The sequence below is a fragment of the Athene cunicularia genome (genome assembly GCF_003259725.1).
Source record: "Athene cunicularia isolate RWA chromosome 4 unlocalized genomic scaffold, athCun1 chr4_part1, whole genome shotgun sequence".
NCBI classification, from domain to species: Eukaryota; Metazoa; Chordata; class Aves; order Strigiformes; family Strigidae; genus Athene; species Athene cunicularia.
In genome coordinates this window covers 3,829,862-3,847,164 of record NW_020799098.1, presented here as the reverse complement: position 1 = coordinate 3,847,164, position 17,303 = coordinate 3,829,862, and the positions used below count along the sequence as shown (strand labels likewise).

The window sequence follows — 17,303 nt, the reverse complement described above, 5'->3', positions numbered from 1 at the left end:
AACATTGTCTTTTGGCACAATAATTGGAAGAACAGGAAAAGATGATCCCTAACTCAGTGACTTTCTTGTTTTAATATTACATTTCTTTATCAACTTTTCCCTAGACTCTATTTTTAATACACTTTTTGGTAGTCTGATATCAACTGATGAATACAAAGGGGAATTTCCAGTGTCATTTTCACCAAGAGCAGTGACAATCTTTCCTAGGAAGTAAACTTTCACCATTTTTTCTTCTTGACTACATATCCTTAAATATACTTTACTCATAATAAAAACTATGTTTTATGTATCTTTCTTACCTTTTGATTTAAAGGAAAAACACAAAAAAAACCCCATGATTCAAGGCTAGTTCACATTTTGAAGAACAAGTGGCAGCAACTATAAGTTCAACCTTTCTGTTTCTGGCTTTCAAGTATCACTCACTGGATGTTAATGGGGAACCCTTTAAGAGGATATATCCATTCAAATCGTGTTTATTCTACTCTCTCACACACACATATATGTTGTTTGCGTACACAAATGAAAGAATAGAATTGTATCTTTCATGAAGATAATGTTCAATAACTATAATAAGTGCTTGGGATATATTGGAGAAAACAGGAAAAAGTGACAGCAACAATAGACTTCAAGTAAACATTAACAAAACATTGTTAGGTAGAAGGGAAACATTTTAATTAGAAAAGGAGTTTGAGAGAGCTGGAAGTTTTGGGAAGAGTATTAATAAACGCATATATCAAATTATCTTAATTAATGGAACTCTTGAAAGTGTAGTAGGAGACTAATATGACTGCATAAGGAAGTCTTTAACCTGAAAATCAAAAAGCAATCATTAAAAATACAATGCAAACAAGTAAACATAAAGCGTAAAAGCATTAAAAAAAAAAAAAAAAAAAAAAAAAGAACAATTTTTTTAGGTCACAGGGATAAAACAAGTAATGCCTGAGATGCAAAAATGACAACAAAAAGGAGGCCTTTTAGGGTCCTTCAATTTCTGTCTAGAATTTCCTGAACAGCAGAGGTGGTCAGGTATTTAATATAACTAAGTGCAATAGACCTGAATTAGGAAAGGGCAGTTTGGAGAACGTCTACCTAAACATAAGGAGATGTATCTATTAAATATGTCTTCAAGTTAACAGAGCATAGTCAAATTTATCCTGCAGTTCTTAAGAAAATAATCAAAGCAATTTCTGAACCATCTCTGAGAGCTCAAGAAATATATTAACAGTGAAAGTTCGATTTGGAGAAAGAAAAAGCACATATTCTATTTATATAAAGGTAGAGAGGAAAGATATTCAGCATAATTTCAGTACCCAGAAAGAAAATGAAACATGATGTAAAACAATTAATGTTTCATTATCTTGTAAATAATGAGCAGATGTCAGACATGAAATAGAATTGTCAAAATACGTTCATTGAATTCAGCTATTACCACATTTTCCTTGACAGGGCAGCTAACTAGTGGGTTGAGAGAAGCTCTAGATCTGATAAAGCTTGACTTTGGTGAGATTTTTGACATGGCCACACATGACATTCTTAGAAGCAAAAGGAAACGTAAATGAAATTAGTATAAGGTGGATGTGGAACTCATGAGAAAAAGCATCTCAAGGAATAATTACTTGTGTTATGTTGTCAAACCAGAAAGATATATCGGCTAGCTTCTTAGAATGTGTCTAACAACGTGATCCTATTGTGAAAAATGGCAAACATCAATCTAGAATTATTAAATATATAAAGACTTGAGAGAAGATACTACCAAATTGCATAGTGAGGCCCTAGTTGGAGTAGTATGCCCAGATTTTAATTGCCTGACCGAGATTTTTGTAGCATGTGTACAAGAAAAAAAAAAAAAAAAAAAAAAAAAAAAAGTGATCAGGCCCAGTCAGCATGGCTTTACGAAATGTCCCGCTTGACAAACCTGATCTCCTTCTAGAACAAGGTGACCCATTTAGCAGATGAGGGAAAGGCTGTGGCTGCTGTCTAGCTGGACCTTAGTAAAGCCTTTGATACTGATTCCCACAGCATTCTCCTGGAGATTCCTGCCCTTTCCTAATCTCCTGCTGATGGCTTGGATGGGCGTAGTCTTTGCTGGGTAAAAAGCTGGTTGGATGTGCGGACCCAAACAGTTGTGATAGAGTTAAATCCCCTTGGTGGCCAATCACAAGTGGTGTTCCCCAGGGCTTAGTACTGGGGCCAGTTCTGTTTAACATCTTTATCAATGATCTGGACAAGGGGAACGAGTGCACCCTCAGGTAGTTTGCAGATGACAGCAGGTTGGGTGGGAGTGTTGATCTGCTTGATGGTAAGAAAGCTCTACAGAGGCTGAATCAATGGGGAAGGCCAATTGTGTGAGATTCATCACGGATGAGCACCAGGTCCTGCACTTGGATGACAACCACCCCATGCAATACTACAGACTTGGGGAAGAGTGGATGGAAATCTGCCTGGCAGAAAAGAACCTGGGAGTGTTGGTTGACAGCCGGCTGAATATGAGCCAGCAGCGTGCCCAGGTGGCCAAGAAGGCCAATGGCATCCTGGCTTGTGTCAGAAATAGTGAGGCCAGAAGGTCTAGGGAAGGGATTGTCCCTGTCTACTTGACACCACTGAGGCTGCACCTCGAATACTGTGTCAAAAGATGACAGGATCTTCCATATTTTTCAATATTCTCTCTCTATGGGATTTTCTCCCTTTCTACCTAAAATTTAAAGTCCTTCAGGTCAGGCAGTGAAGCCTTACACCAATGATGTTCCGGATTGAAGACCCACAAGTAATTTTTCTCACTGTGCCACTGGAGCGATGCCAACAGTGTTGCCAACAGAACTATTGTGTTCATTCAGGAAGGAGCAGGAGCAGATCTGTAAGCATCAGGCCATAGGGAGGAGATTGGAAGTTACATTTTATTTGTTTTGGTGAATGTGAGGTACTCATTCTTGACCACATGTATTATTACCACGGTGATTGCCAACTGAATCCGAAAGCTTCTTTCAACAATTTAGACCTTGCAGACCTGGCTATAATTTGGTCCTTGATTTACATTATTACACGTGACCATTATCTGCTGTTTCAAAATGGAAATAGATATTAAACGATATTATGAATTGCTTGCTTTTTTTTTTTTTTTTTTTTTTAACATCACTGTTCATTTTTGGTTATAGAAGCAAGGAAAAATATCTTAAATGAATAAGATGCTATTACTTATAACTTCTCTAAGCATTTGTTGTTATTTTATGCAGTAAAATTTTTAGAAACTGATTTAAGAACAGATAAGGTTGTTGGGCTACACTTGAGGAGCTCCATGACAGTGATGTATGGGCAAATACCTAACTCAGTTGCACCCACAAAGCCTCCAGTTTTTCTTATCTGTCATTTACTGTACAAAGGATATTCTTATTTCAACAGTGAAAGAGCTACAAGCAAAATTCAGACAAAGGCTTAAAATCTGTATCTGGAGTTGAAACTTCTAAATTCATCAGAGGATGCTTTATTTTTTATGTACAGAGAGATTGGCTATGAATTTCAGATTCGGGAACAAATCAATACTTTTGGGAAAAAATTAAATACTGGTTTCTTAGTGAGTCTTGAATACAGTTATGCATATACTTAAGACTGAAAAATGTGATCCATTAACATTTCTCCGTCTAACTACATGAATTAATTAGGTACCTGCGTAAACGTTGACAGAATCAGGTCCCAAGTTAATAGCAACACTTCCAATTTACTGACTTTGTCATTCTAAGAAATAAAGATTTTAAAGCCTTTCTGTAGATGAGTTTTCAACGGCACTGAAAGCAAGATCACTGCCAACAAAATCTAGGTTGAACAGCTGCTGGAGAAAAACTGGGAAACAACAAAGTTAAAAATTACTTCTATTTCAACTATTGATTTTTTTTTTTTTTTCCTATTATCAGTATAACAGAAAACTAGAACATCACCATGGGTGGATTCCTGCCTTGATACGCACTTTATTATTTGGTAAACTACTCTGCTCCATACAGATAATACTTTATTGAAAGATTTTCTTGTTTTTCTCCCACCCCACCCATATCTCCTACATATTAAAATTAAGAAGTAATTATCTGTTTTCAAAAAATATATTCTCTATTAACTTTATCTCCTATGGCAATCCATTTTTACTGCAATGTTTGCACTTAAAACCAGCTGAAATTTCTTATTTAGTGATACGGGAACAATAAGATCACTGATAGCGAAAAGTTAGGTTGCATAATAAAATTATTGTTATAAAGAATTAAAAATATTTGAGCTTTATTCTTCATAGCATTATAATATTAAGTTTCATTAACATGCAAGATTAAATGATTTAATGCACTTGTACAGCCTTATTACTTCAGAACTTGAATTCTTTATAACCTTAAGTAGATGTGAATGTACAGAAAAATAAAAAGGGGTAATTAAGACACAAAAAAGCAATAAAGGACAAGGTCCCTCCAGGTGCACAGGTTTCCAGTTCTTAGTGGTATCAATGGGAGTTAGGAAACTTGGGCTGGTTTCATCCTACTTCATACATCTCAGAGTTAGACATCGATGTATCCCTGTACCAAATGGAAGGCAACAGATGTTTCCATTACACAATTAATCACCACTACTTTAAGGAAGAAGTTCACGTTGACTGGCTTAGGCCACAGAGTCTGCTTTGGACAATCAAGTTTAGGCATATACCAATTCCATTCTTGCACCACATCATAGAACATTTCTGGCCCTAAACCAGAAGTGTGCCCAGGAGGGTACTGGCTGAGCAAGTGGGTACTTTTTATTTAAATCTCACTGGAACTGAAGGGTTCCCAAAGGTCTAATCTTTGGGGCATTTTGCTAGCCAGAAGGTTATTTCTGAAAGGCATCAACAGAGCTACTTCTTAGAAGTTCATTTTAAAGAGACAAGTGCTTGCTTGATGCTTTCTAGTATCCAGGGCTTTGGATCCAAGGGAATCACCCTTCTCAAAGACCAGAGCTTCTCTGGAGCCAGACTGTCCTCAGACAAACCAGATGCTTGAGCTCCAGAGAAATGACTGATCTCATATACCCTGGTGGATTCAACTTTGCCCTCTGGCTAGCACTTGGTAGCTCTGCATTCATTTAAGCATTTGTAGTTGTCTTTCAGAAATCTGATTTTCCCTATATTCCATGTCCATAGAGACGAGACAGGTTATTTTATGTGCCAATCACCTGTTTGAAATAGGCCTTAAATGGCTGTAAAAATCTGGTCTGATTTGGTAAAATTATTCGAGAAGGTCACGGCAGTCTAAAGGTTTGGACCACCACCCTTCTAGAAGTTGAAGGAAGGATCCCTGAATATCTCACACAGAGAGTATGTGCTTCTAACCGTCACAGTCATGTATGTCACATTAATCAACAAAATTATCCAGAATGATTGACAACATCGTAAAGCAAGGGTTATCAGGAAAGAGAAATAAAGAAAAATATCCATGAATGGCACGATACATTAAAAAAAATATAAATCATGCTCTGTTATGAACAAAGCCCAGCTATTATCCAGATTTAAAAGGTTTTAGTATAGGAAATTCACAGCTATAGCTTAAAAATTCTGGATGACATTTTTCTAGGGTTTGTTTATTTATTTATTTTATTAATCCCTTAATTAACTGATGAAAAAAACACAGCACACTGCGAAGTTTAACTATTTTAAAGAGATATCTAAAAAAATAATCCTTATAGGATATTTTACATACTGTCAAAGGCAGCACAGTTTCTCAATTTAGTTTCAAAGATAAATAAAAATCAAACATAACACCTTATATAGCTTTAAGTCTGTTTTTAGAATAACTCTAAATGCCTTGTCAGAAGATTCTAAATATTTAATAAAATTTCTTTTAAGCTGTAGTCTCATATCATAACATTTCAGTCATGATTATTATATTGCTAATTAAAAAGAAAAACTTTGTAAAACTCTACTGAGAAATTATACAATATATCATAGAATACTTTAATGATTAAGTCCAACTGTTAACCCGACACTGCCAAGGCCACCACTAAACCATGTCTCCAAGAACTACATCTACACGTCTTTTCAATACTTCCAGGGATGGCGACTCAATCACTTCCCTGGGCAGCCTGTTCCAATGAATGACAATCCTTTTGGTGAGGAAATTTTTCCTAATATCCAGTCTAAATCTTCCCTGGCACAACTTGAGGCCACTTCCTCTTGTCCTATCACTTGTAACTTGGGAGAAGAGACCAACACCCACCTTGCTACAACATCCTTCCAGGGAGTTGCAGAGAGTGATAAGGTCCCCCCTGAGCCTCCTTTTCTCCAGGCTAAACAACCCCAGTTCCTTCAGCTGCTCCTCATAAGACTTGTGCTCCAGATCCTTCACCAGCTTTGTTACTAAGGTGACAGTATTAGACCAACTGTTTTTCTGAGAAGCAGATTTGATTTAAATATTTTTTGCTTGGCCTGATGTATGCTTCCATCTAGGTATCACTGTAGCACACATTGTGTATAGACATACCACGCATACACACACATATATTAAAAATATTTTGGTTGCCATCAATGAAGAAATGCCCATAATTATGCCTGTGTTTCACATCACTAGATTGGGTTTTCATGGTGCTCAGAGACTTTTGTTACACCTAAATCCTCATCAGTAAAAATGTGAATCCTGGATATGAAATCCTATGCGTCTACATTGGTCGCTCGGGAAAGAGGGAAAGCAAAATGAGGGCAAAATTTGCAGCATGCTGCTTTAAGTGCTGTGGTATAGGAAAGGATGAAACATCACTGTCCAAAGCACAAGACTATGTTTTCTTTTCTGGATGTCTACTGACTCACTTTTCCCCTAATGAAATGGTTAAATGATAGATGCAAAATAATTAATATCTTACAGCATTTTGCAGCAAACACGAGACTTTCAAGAAGAATCAGCCTTCACTGCCAATGCACTGCATCACTGATTTAGCCATGGACTGTAAACCCAATGTTCTCACGGTGTCTTGAATTTATGGCCAAGTGCTGACCCTTTGCCCCAGTCATGTTAAATAACTCTTCTGGCATTTCACAGAAGGCTCCTACTTTATCTGTGGGTATATACAACTATTCTGTATAGACATGGTAATGCAGCACTTCCAGGAAATTTTGGATTCGCTCGAGTGCACTACAGGTGAGCTGTACTTTAAGAGAAATTCACGGGATGTCTGGAGTTACATTACCAAGTATTGTGAGATATGGACACATATAAAAGAAAAAGAAAACACCCCAAACTTTCAAACTTTGTCCTGATTGAATTGTCATTTGCAGAAAGAGAAAAAGTCAGGGGAGAACCAAGGTAAGCAGGTGCCCCGTGGCCAGTGGAGTAGGCAATCATGTAATGAAAGGGTACATCGCAAAGAGTACAAAAGATAATAAATGATGGCTGCAGGGACATATGTGTCTCACCAATTTCAAACGTCTCACTCATTCTCCTGCCTACTTGTACGAACAAAGACTACATACAGCGAGTACCCCCAAAATATTATTACTACTAAATGGAACTCCCTTCAGGTTAATATTTCAGATAAAAGCTAGCTGCAGCTCTCCAAAAAAATCCCCTCAAGAAAACAGTCGCGTGCTGTTGGACACAAAGTGGCTTATATAACAAAAGCAAAACACCCTTTCTGGCTTTAGTTATAAGTTTGTGTATATCTGTACGTAGGTGTGTGTAGGCAAGGGGATGCAAGGAATGCCAGTGTTTTTATTTTAAAAGATTATTGTACAATTCACACATATTCACAAAACATTCTGTTGGAGCTAGTCAATATTCACTGAATTCTGCTGCCTATGTTTTCTAGACTTGCTATAAATTTTTTTTCTACCCCCACAATCATCCTTTTTACTTTAAAAAAATGGCTTTTAAGAACACAAGATGTTTTTGAGAAAAAAAAAATAAATCTGTTCAGCAACAAAGTAATAATGGCTTATGAAAATGGGCACTTTATTACAGTAACTTACTATTCATTATTTAAGGTGTCTGGCACATTCAAAACAGATAAGCCTAGTCTTTTTAAACTCTCCTGGACTTATTTTGCCTCAAAACCCCTGCAATTCTTTAATTTTATCATCTTTATCTTGACTTTTAATTTCTGGAAGACTATTAGGCTTTGGAGATCAAAGCTGAAACAATATTTGGGGCATTCAGTGAATATTCTCCTTAAAGTACAGGCTAACATCTTAAACACCGATACGTATGTAGAAGGTATCTTTGCCCAGCTGCCCACAATGATGCCATATTTTTTTTTCTGAGAGGATGAATTAGCTCAAAGCCTTTCTGTCAGTGTAGATAATGTAGTTTAAAATGTTCCATTAACCTAGAGAAATTAAATACAATTATCTTTTAGTGTTGTCTTTCTGATAAGGAAAACCCCCAATCCCACCAGCCAAACCAGTATTTTCCTTTTGGAAAATTTTGCTTCTGTCTCTTCACCTGTTAATTAATACATTATACACCAACCACAGCACTGACCTCTGAAACATCACAGAATTTATCCTTTTGCCTGCTGAGTAGTGGTCATTTATGCTTTTCTTGTGCCTTGTAACCAGATCTTAATCCAGCAAAGGCCTTAACACTCACTCCATGGTTACCCGTTCTCCAAACAGATGTGTGTGCAGGACTTTATGAAGAGCCTTTGAAACTCTAAATCAATTTTGTTATATTCTCCTTTAGTACTACATTTTATTTTTAAACTCTAAAAGCGGAGAGAACAAGAAATAATTTTTAAGCTGTAGTGATTTATTAATCGCTCACACATCTCATTTATTTAAAAATATATTTTACATGATTTCTTACCGTGTTCCTCTGCACACTGAACGCACTGTGGTTAAACATTCTTTGGATCAAACGAGACACTAGTGGAACATAATGTTAGGTATTCTCTGGTCCTTTTGTAAAATACCTTTTTTTTTTTAAAAAAAAAATAAATAAAATAATGCATTAAATGTTTTTTGTTGGTGATACCTTGACCTTTGGATTTCAGTTTAGCAAAGCTTCAAATAAAATGTTACAGTGCTTTGCAGAATAAAAGTCATAATTTCATCAAAACTCCTGGATAAACGATCTCATGTTCTCAGGATGATGGTATTCATAAGTTGGATTATAACTACCTGAAACTCCCATAAAACATGAATTTAACATCATTTATTTTTTAAATAGGCTTCATTTTACAATTTTTAGCTCTCCCTCAGTTTCAATATGTTAGTTTTTTTTTTTTTTTTGATTACAGCTATGCTTAAATTCATCTTCTTGCTTCCACATTTTGTTTTTTTCATATCACTGCTGAAAAATCCATCTTTACCATATTTTAGTATTAGCTTTGATAATATCATTGAGCTGCCTTTTCCTAGTGATAAATATCTTTAAATTTTGTCCTAGTCACACTGATAAAACTCTCACAGGCTTATTGATGAATTGCCAGTAGTGCTGATTTTCAACTTTTGTTCGTTCTGATAAAGGCAAAATAAAAAAATTTGAGTCAAAAGAGAAGTCAGAGAGTGACCTACTAAAAAACAGCTAGTTACAAAGTTACTAGGATATTTTTAAAACATGCTAAAAGCTGAAACTCAAATTTCTGGTTTGAATCAGATGATTTCAAATTTCCAGTGTCCTTCACGAGAATGCGTAACCCAAGTACTACAGTACTTGCTCTTCCAGGATGGTTTCCAGACATCCTAATGCAAACTAAAGGAAAAATAAATATATAAAAAAAAAAATAAATCAGGAAGTTTTCACAGCCCTTCCCAGGCAGTTCTGGCCCCATTTGTTCTACTTTTTTCTCCTTCATTTCCCATTCACTCCCTTTCATTACAACCCTGCAAAGTCTATTCCAGTTTTCCCAATTTAGGTTCAACCCTCCGACCTTTAAAGAATGCTTTTCTCCTCCTTGCACCTCAGAAATCTTGAAAAATAATATTCAACCTCATTGCCTGCTACTTGATTTCTTTCTAAGGACAATTACTTTTGCTTGTTTAGAAACTCATGCTTCTTCAGTTGTACAGCTTCTCAAGCAATTGCTGAGTAGACTTTGAGCTGCTCCTTATTAAAGGCAAGGTCACACCCTCAGCCTGGCTAGGACAGGGCTGAGCAGTGTCAGAGATCTCAATATTCAAACAGAAATCGAGTGCTGTTTTCTATTACTCCCCTTGCTTTGTGCCTTTTTCCTTTCTTTCAATCTTTTCTTTCTCCTCTCTTCCTCTCCACCCTCCTCTATTCCTTTTTCTTTTCATGAGCCATCTGTAGCAGGACAATTTCATGTTTTTCTACGAATGCCAAAACCTGATATAACATTTAGCAGGAGCCATCAGCACAGCCCTGCCTCAGTTCCTGTGTCTGACCCTGGTTCCCCTCACTGGGCCTGATCCTGACTCCCATCTGTGGGCTGACATCCCAGCCTGGCCTGAAGCTCTGCTTTACTCCCACACACAATTAACATCCACTAAAATCTGTGAGCTTTGTGTTTGTTCCCAGCAAGCCCCGTAGACTCTGTAGTTTTATAGTTTTCATCTTGGATTCATAAGGAAGTCAGCAAGTCAGAGTCAAGTCTTTATTTTGGCTTTAAAGGGAAATAAAAGTACCCAAATTTAAAAAGACATTAACCAATACATCACTCCCTAATACTGCTGTCAGAGATAAGAATCTAGCCTCTACCAAGTACTGTGCTATAAAGGCAGTGGGTTAGTCAAGTGCAGGCAAGGAAGAACTAAAACACTAAAAAACCCCACCCCATATATTCCAAAGGCTGTAAAGTAAACAACAAAGAAATAAAACTTCAAGTTGAAACCAGTTCTTAAAGTAAGCTCTGCATAGTTTCAATTTCTCAGACCCTACCAATATCACTTCCATTGAAGATTAATTCCCCCACTGCCAAAAAAAACGCCAACATATTAGCAAAGTGCTTCTCTCTTCAAAACAGTGTATCCATATTTCTGCAGTATCTGTGCATCAAACCCAGTACTTGTATAACTCGTATAACTCAAAATCCGTGGAAAAGGAAGTTCAACAGAGCTTTTCCTTTCCTGAATGGATAGTCAAAAGTAAATAAGTAGAATACAAAATGTAATGTGTTTATTGCCCTTGTATTCTCATCTAACTATTTTTTTTTCAGCTTTCAAAACTCAAAATGAATTTCAAAATTCATTTAAAAATAAATAAAAGTTCAGTTAAAAATAAGGAGGAACAAAAATGAAAATGATAAGGCATTCATCACTGCGTTTCTCACAGACATTTTGATATGTCCGTTTGTGGGTGGAGCCTGACTCAATAAATTACTCTCATCGTTCCTGAGTGTTTGAAAAAATCTACACAGGATCTCAATGATGACAGAATGAATACATAAACCTGTCTGCATTCAAAGATACCTGCATCCCTATACCCACAGCTACACGGATGGATGCGTAGACAGAGCAGTTTTAGGGGAGAAGGCAGGGTATAAACAGGCAGGGCACAGAATGGCATAGGGTGATTGAAATACTGAAGTCATCACTTTATTCTAGGGGGACAAAATAAGTCAGTAAAATCTACCTTTTTTAATCAACAATCATAGACAAATAATAATAATATTAATCAATGCGTTTGTAAATGGCCTGAAAAGCTGCAGATAGAAATTGTGCCCTAATATTGGCTCTATTGAATTTGGCTCCATTCTGTCTTCTGAACTTCTGCTGCATAATTTGTAGATGACATGTAGTTCTTAACATTTAAAATACGAAGATTTATTTTTTTTTTTTAATACTCACAAGTGTACTTACATTTTACAAAATACAAACTAATAACCTTGACTTTGAGGAACAGGGACTCAGTCTTAGGTATTGAATCCCAGCACTAACAAGTTGATGTTGTCAAGATGCAGTTCATCCAGAGCTTTTAGCACTTAGTTATAATTCAAATTATATTAAAAAATGCATTAGATATGGAAATATTTACTGTGCCTATTATTGATCTATATAACTGCGCTTTATAACTGTCAGTTACTCTGTTGAAAAATTATTAAAAAAAAATCATTTATAGAACATTAGGTCAGAAATTTCAGCTGAATAAAAAGCCTGAAGACATGTTTTGTTTTGCTTAGTAAAGGAATCTTAGTGATATGAAGAATTCTTCAAAATTTCTCCTTTATCAAAAGGAAACTTTAACAGAAGACCATAACAAAACATTTTACCATCTCAAACTGAACGACTTATTCTCTTCCTGTGAATTCATAATACAAGTTCATAGACTTTTTGATATAAGCTACTTTTACAATACTCATTCCACTGATCTCTTGTTGGGTAGTAAAACACAGGGGGATGAATAAAAACAATTTTCAGACCTATTTATGCTTCTCCCACCTAAAAAACACATGATGCTTAGTAGACTAACTAAACTGCAAGGAAGCAAAGGAGCATTATCTTCAAGCTGTACAGGGCCAAAAGCCAAACCTCTGAGTTCAGCCAGATGTAAAGTGAACATGAATGTTGCATGGGACGCAGTTGTGCAGAGGGAGAGTGTGTGCCATAGGCTGGAGATCCTGTGACTGATTTCTGACCTCTCCCCAAAACGTCCCTCTATAGCTCACAGGAAGGAGGCAGTGAGCGCTAATTTCTATAGGCTGGTGAATCTACATGCATCGTGGGCATTCAAGGCACAAATTTCTAGTCATAATCACAAGAATCCACACGTGAGCTATAATTTCCAATAAACCACAATGTGAGGTTAGAAAAAGAAGAAATTATTGATTTTGGTCATTGGAATTTACCCGTGCAAATAGGGCTTGGGGTCTCTATTAGGGCTAAATGGTAAACTAGTGACAACAATAACACAAGTAATATTACAGCATCGCAACTTTTTTTTTTTTTTTTTTTTTTTTTAGCTCATTTTGCTGATTCCTGTTCTCAAAGTGAACACAGAGGCTGCTAGAGCTACAGCAGGTTTTGTTTTTCTGTTTCATAGGGAGATGCTTGGTTGTTTTGTCTGAATGTTACATTTGCTGTGTCCTGAACCGGTGCATTCTCATTTGTTCCTTCTAAAATAATCTTGATGATTTTAAAGCCCAGATGAGCAAGTGCAGTCAGATAGAGAAGGATCAGCTCAGACATTTTCAGACATCACTACGTGCATTTATATCATAGCTGGCCACTTGGACAATGAGTGAAGACCTAGTCTATCAAGTCAATGAAATTCAAAGCATGATTCATCCAAACAAATGCAGACCACTGCTGTAAGATGATAGCACTTGGAAGTACTGCCAGCACTGAACAATTCAGATGCACACAGCAACAGATAATACTGAGTATAAAGGAGTCTAAAATGACCAGCTTAAACAGTCACCTACACTTAGATGAATCCCATCCCTGCTCTGTGAATGCAAAAACAGATTAACAAAAAAAAAAAAAAAAAAAAAAAATCCACATCTACCCATCTAGCAGAATCTTATCTTTTAAATAATCTATTTTATAAACCCAATATATTTTATATAGCAGACTTTTATATTTTTCAATCAAGTTATCTACTTTCAGTTACTCAAATGCATTATCAATAAAAAATGGTTTTGTTTAGAAAAACATCTTCAATCACCAAGTACTTTCATCTGCACACACCACAGAGAAATGTTTGTAATTATCTTCTAGAGAGTCATAATACCTAATCAACTGGTTCAGAAAGAACTTAAAGAAAAGCCTGTGTATTATTTGCTCAAACCACTGAAATTCTGATCAAGTTGACTAGTCTTGATGGGTTACTGAATCTCTTCTCTTATATGGCTCTTGTCAGTATGACTACTGCAGTAGCATTGAACAGAGAATAAATAAAAAATCATGGTCATTAATTTGTTTGTTTATAGCTCGTTTCCAAGCACAGGTTCCCCTCTAAGATACAGGTTTCAGAGAACTAACTGAAAGTTTTAAGTGACTTAATATTGAACAGTATTTCAAGTCAGCTTACCAGTTTCAGAGAGCAGCTTGGTAGCTTCCAGCACCTTCTCAGTATAAACTCCAGTTTCATAATTTTCCATCTCTGCATTAATGATGTGAATAACTCTGGCTGCACGGCCTCGGATGGCACCTGCAGTTCTGTCCAGTGTATCGACATCCCCCTCTTGGAGAGCAATCACACACTTATTCACATCTTCCAGAATATGGTTTTCTAGAATGTAGGGAGAGAAGAAAAAAAAAAAAAAAAAAGAGGCTCATTTCATTTCGTTCTTCCTCATATTAAAGATTACTGATTTGAGTAAACCGCAAATGTCAGTATGTTGAAAAATTTATATCTGTCCTTATCCAGGTCTGCAAAACAAATACCATTCTGTGATAGTATGCCACATAACAGTAAAAATTCCAAGTGTGCTATTTATATTTAAAAGGGCCTAGGCTATGTCCTCTCACCCTTACTGTGAGTACCAACCTGTAGTTCTTTGAAAAACAGTCGCATTAATTTCAAACATTACACTGAATTTTATTACAATGAAAGCGTAATAAAAATCAGTGCAAAAAAGGAAAGTGGTCAAATATTATCTAAATGTTCTAATAAACAGTTGGGCAGTTTTCTGAAGATGAATTTACACATCCCCATAAACGTTTCATATGTTTGGTTCATTTGTGCCTAAAGAAGTTAGAAAAGAAAATAAATCATTTTGAAAAGACAACAGTAAATGACCTTTGTAGAAAGCAGGGAGCCTGTGCATGTTCATCTCCTTTACTCCATCTATGCTAGAGATTAAGTTGTTAATTTTTCATGACACAGAGTATAATTATATGTGACTGTGCATATTCTGAAGTTAGAGCCGACAACAGTGAGTCTGCTCAGATGATGTAAAGTCAAATAGCTTTACTGAAATGTTGGGAGCTGCATTGTTTTTTCTCAGCTCAGAATCAGGCCATTACTCTCACGTGCTGCAGTATCTTAGTTTATGTAGTACTCTCACGTACAACGTGAAAGGATGAAGCAGATTTTTGACTGGGTCAGACATTATTCCCCTACAGCCAGCATAGTTAAAAATCATTTCAATAATAAAATTATGACTGAGTTTCAAATTTGAGTAAACTCACTCTGAGAAACTCAGTGACTCTAAAATAACATCTTACTTTTCTGCCACAGACACCACTAAACTGAAAACGAAATGCTGTTCTTTGTAGTAATAAGAAAGAAAACAGGATCAGTCGGTTCACCAGCTGCTTTTTGTTAATAATCTTTGGCCACAAAAATAGAACAACACACTAATCTTCACTGTTAAATATCCCAAGGTTGGATCATTTGAGGGTTTCAGAAATGTTTTAAACGATGTAAAATTTTAAACTGTAACAACTCTGAATGAAAACCAAAAGTCATCTGAGCTGTGAATCAGAGTAACTTGAAAGGGAAAATTCTTTCTCTAAATATCTTTCTATCCACATTTAAAAAATGCTGCTTTGCTAAAAATATTTCTTTGCTATTTCCTCATCATCATTGTCATTTTTTTTAACCACGGCATACCCAAATTTTGCCCTAAAAGTGGTGCTATATGGATTTGAACAGACAGTGCATTTGGAATCTAAAGTAACTGATTAAAAGTATAGTCAGCCTTCCTTTGGTAGCCACCATATTAATAAAACATGCCATCAAATGTGACACTTGATATGAAGAGGAGGAAGTGTCATTTCATGAGGTACGTTTAACCAGACACTTAGACCATTTTGAATGCTTCACTGGTTTAACATCCAAAAAATAAAACTATTCTGTGTAAGCTGAGGCCTACAGCTAGCAGCAACAGGCTTTCTGGATACATGAGATGATTTCTCATTTTTAATAGAGATGTCTATAGACAGTATTAGGGAAAAAAAAATCTAATCCCAACAGAAATACTACTTCTCAGCTGTCTTGGAAAGTTTGGATTTAAATCATGTCTATGTTGGAAGAAAATATGATTAAAAAAAACCCAAACAAAACAACAAACCTACAAAACACAAAATACAAAACCCAAAACATCTCCCATTCAAATAACTTCTGGTTTTATGAATACAAATAAATAAATGGCCATTTAAGCAAGTTTGCCATTTCTTTGGCTTGTGGACTGGGTCTGAAGTCTATGGCTTGGTCTGCCCTTTCATTATGGAACTAGGTCTGTTGAAAAGTGTTTGGCAGCTTCAAATCTCAAATACAAATCTATGTGCTACCAGATTCTGAAGTACCCGTTTATCCTAAGAGTTCATTTTCTTGTCATGGCTTGCAGTAAGCACTCTAGCAGTGGTGTTGAAAAGTGGAGTGTTAATTATACCACATCAAACCATTTCCCTAATACTAATAATAATGGGATACAATATAAAATTAAAAGGTGGACAAAGAAGGAAATGAAGGATTTTTTTTTAAGATAAATATATTTTTTCTTCAAACAGCTGAAGCTTTTATTAGTAAATTGTTGGGATTCTAGAGGGCTTTCTGCGAGAGAATAGCCATGTGAGCAATCCTGCGTGAAAACAAGACTGATAGGAGCCTCAGCCTGAGCAAGAATGTGATAAGGATGTAACTCTGAGTGAGGGGGGAGAAACTCGATGAGACAAACAACCCCTGGAAGGGGTTGGGATGGAAGAGGACATTACACAAGGCAGGCAGCCTGGCAAGGCTGATGTGGCACTTTTTATCCAATCATAAGAAGGTTTAAAGCGCGGGCTAAGTTAACTGTCCAATCTTGAGGACTTGTACTGCATGTTACTCACGCGTGCAGGAGAACATTATAAGAGGGCTTTCTTAGTTGTAATAAACGGGCATGGCTTGGTCACATTGGTCGTGTGCGTGCTCAGCTCTCCCGCAGGAAATATCAAAGAAAAGAATGTAGAATGAAACAGAAAATTAAGGCCAAGCTGTCTCCTGAAGTTTGACTCTTCTGTGACATTAGAGTAAGCTAAGCACACACTTGGCACATTCTATGTCCTTATTCACAACAATGAAATTCCCCTTTTTCAAACCATAACAGGAAAATTGAGTTTTCTGCAGCAGACAATTAACACAAGATATGCAGCACTTGCCAATTAATAGTATTCACTGTGTGTAACTATATTATAACAATACACTCTGCCACAAGTTGCAGCACTTCACAAGGAGGATGAAGAAAAAGCCCATGACTCAAAGGGTCAATGTCCTTCTCCACCCTTTCTTTATGTGAGGTCTAAAATACATTGTTTTCATAGAAGAACTTGCTTTTCATTGTAATCCTTCCTAGTGAGATCAGAGAATTGCAAAAATTTGCTATTTCTTACACTACTTTACTACTCTCTCTTTGGTTGCATTGCTACACCAGTAAATTTGGGACCCATAAGTGCTTCCCAGATCTCTGGAAACTGACACGCTGGTCAC

At 36.3% G+C, this 17,303-nt stretch overlaps 1 protein-coding gene across 4 annotated transcripts in view; it reads right to left on the bottom strand.

Annotated features, from left to right (window-relative positions):
* Nucleotides 1–17,303, bottom strand: part of CTNNA2 (catenin alpha 2) — a 494,091-nt gene that overhangs the window by 51,563 nt on the left and 425,225 nt on the right. For all 4 annotated transcript variants that reach the window (XM_026846640.1, XM_026846641.1, XM_026846642.1 and 1 more), the window contains one exon: nucleotides 13,920–14,120. In XM_026846640.1, coding sequence (XP_026702441.1) covers nucleotides 13,920–14,120 — 201 coding nt within the window. The remainder of the gene's footprint in view (nucleotides 1–13,919; nucleotides 14,121–17,303) is intronic.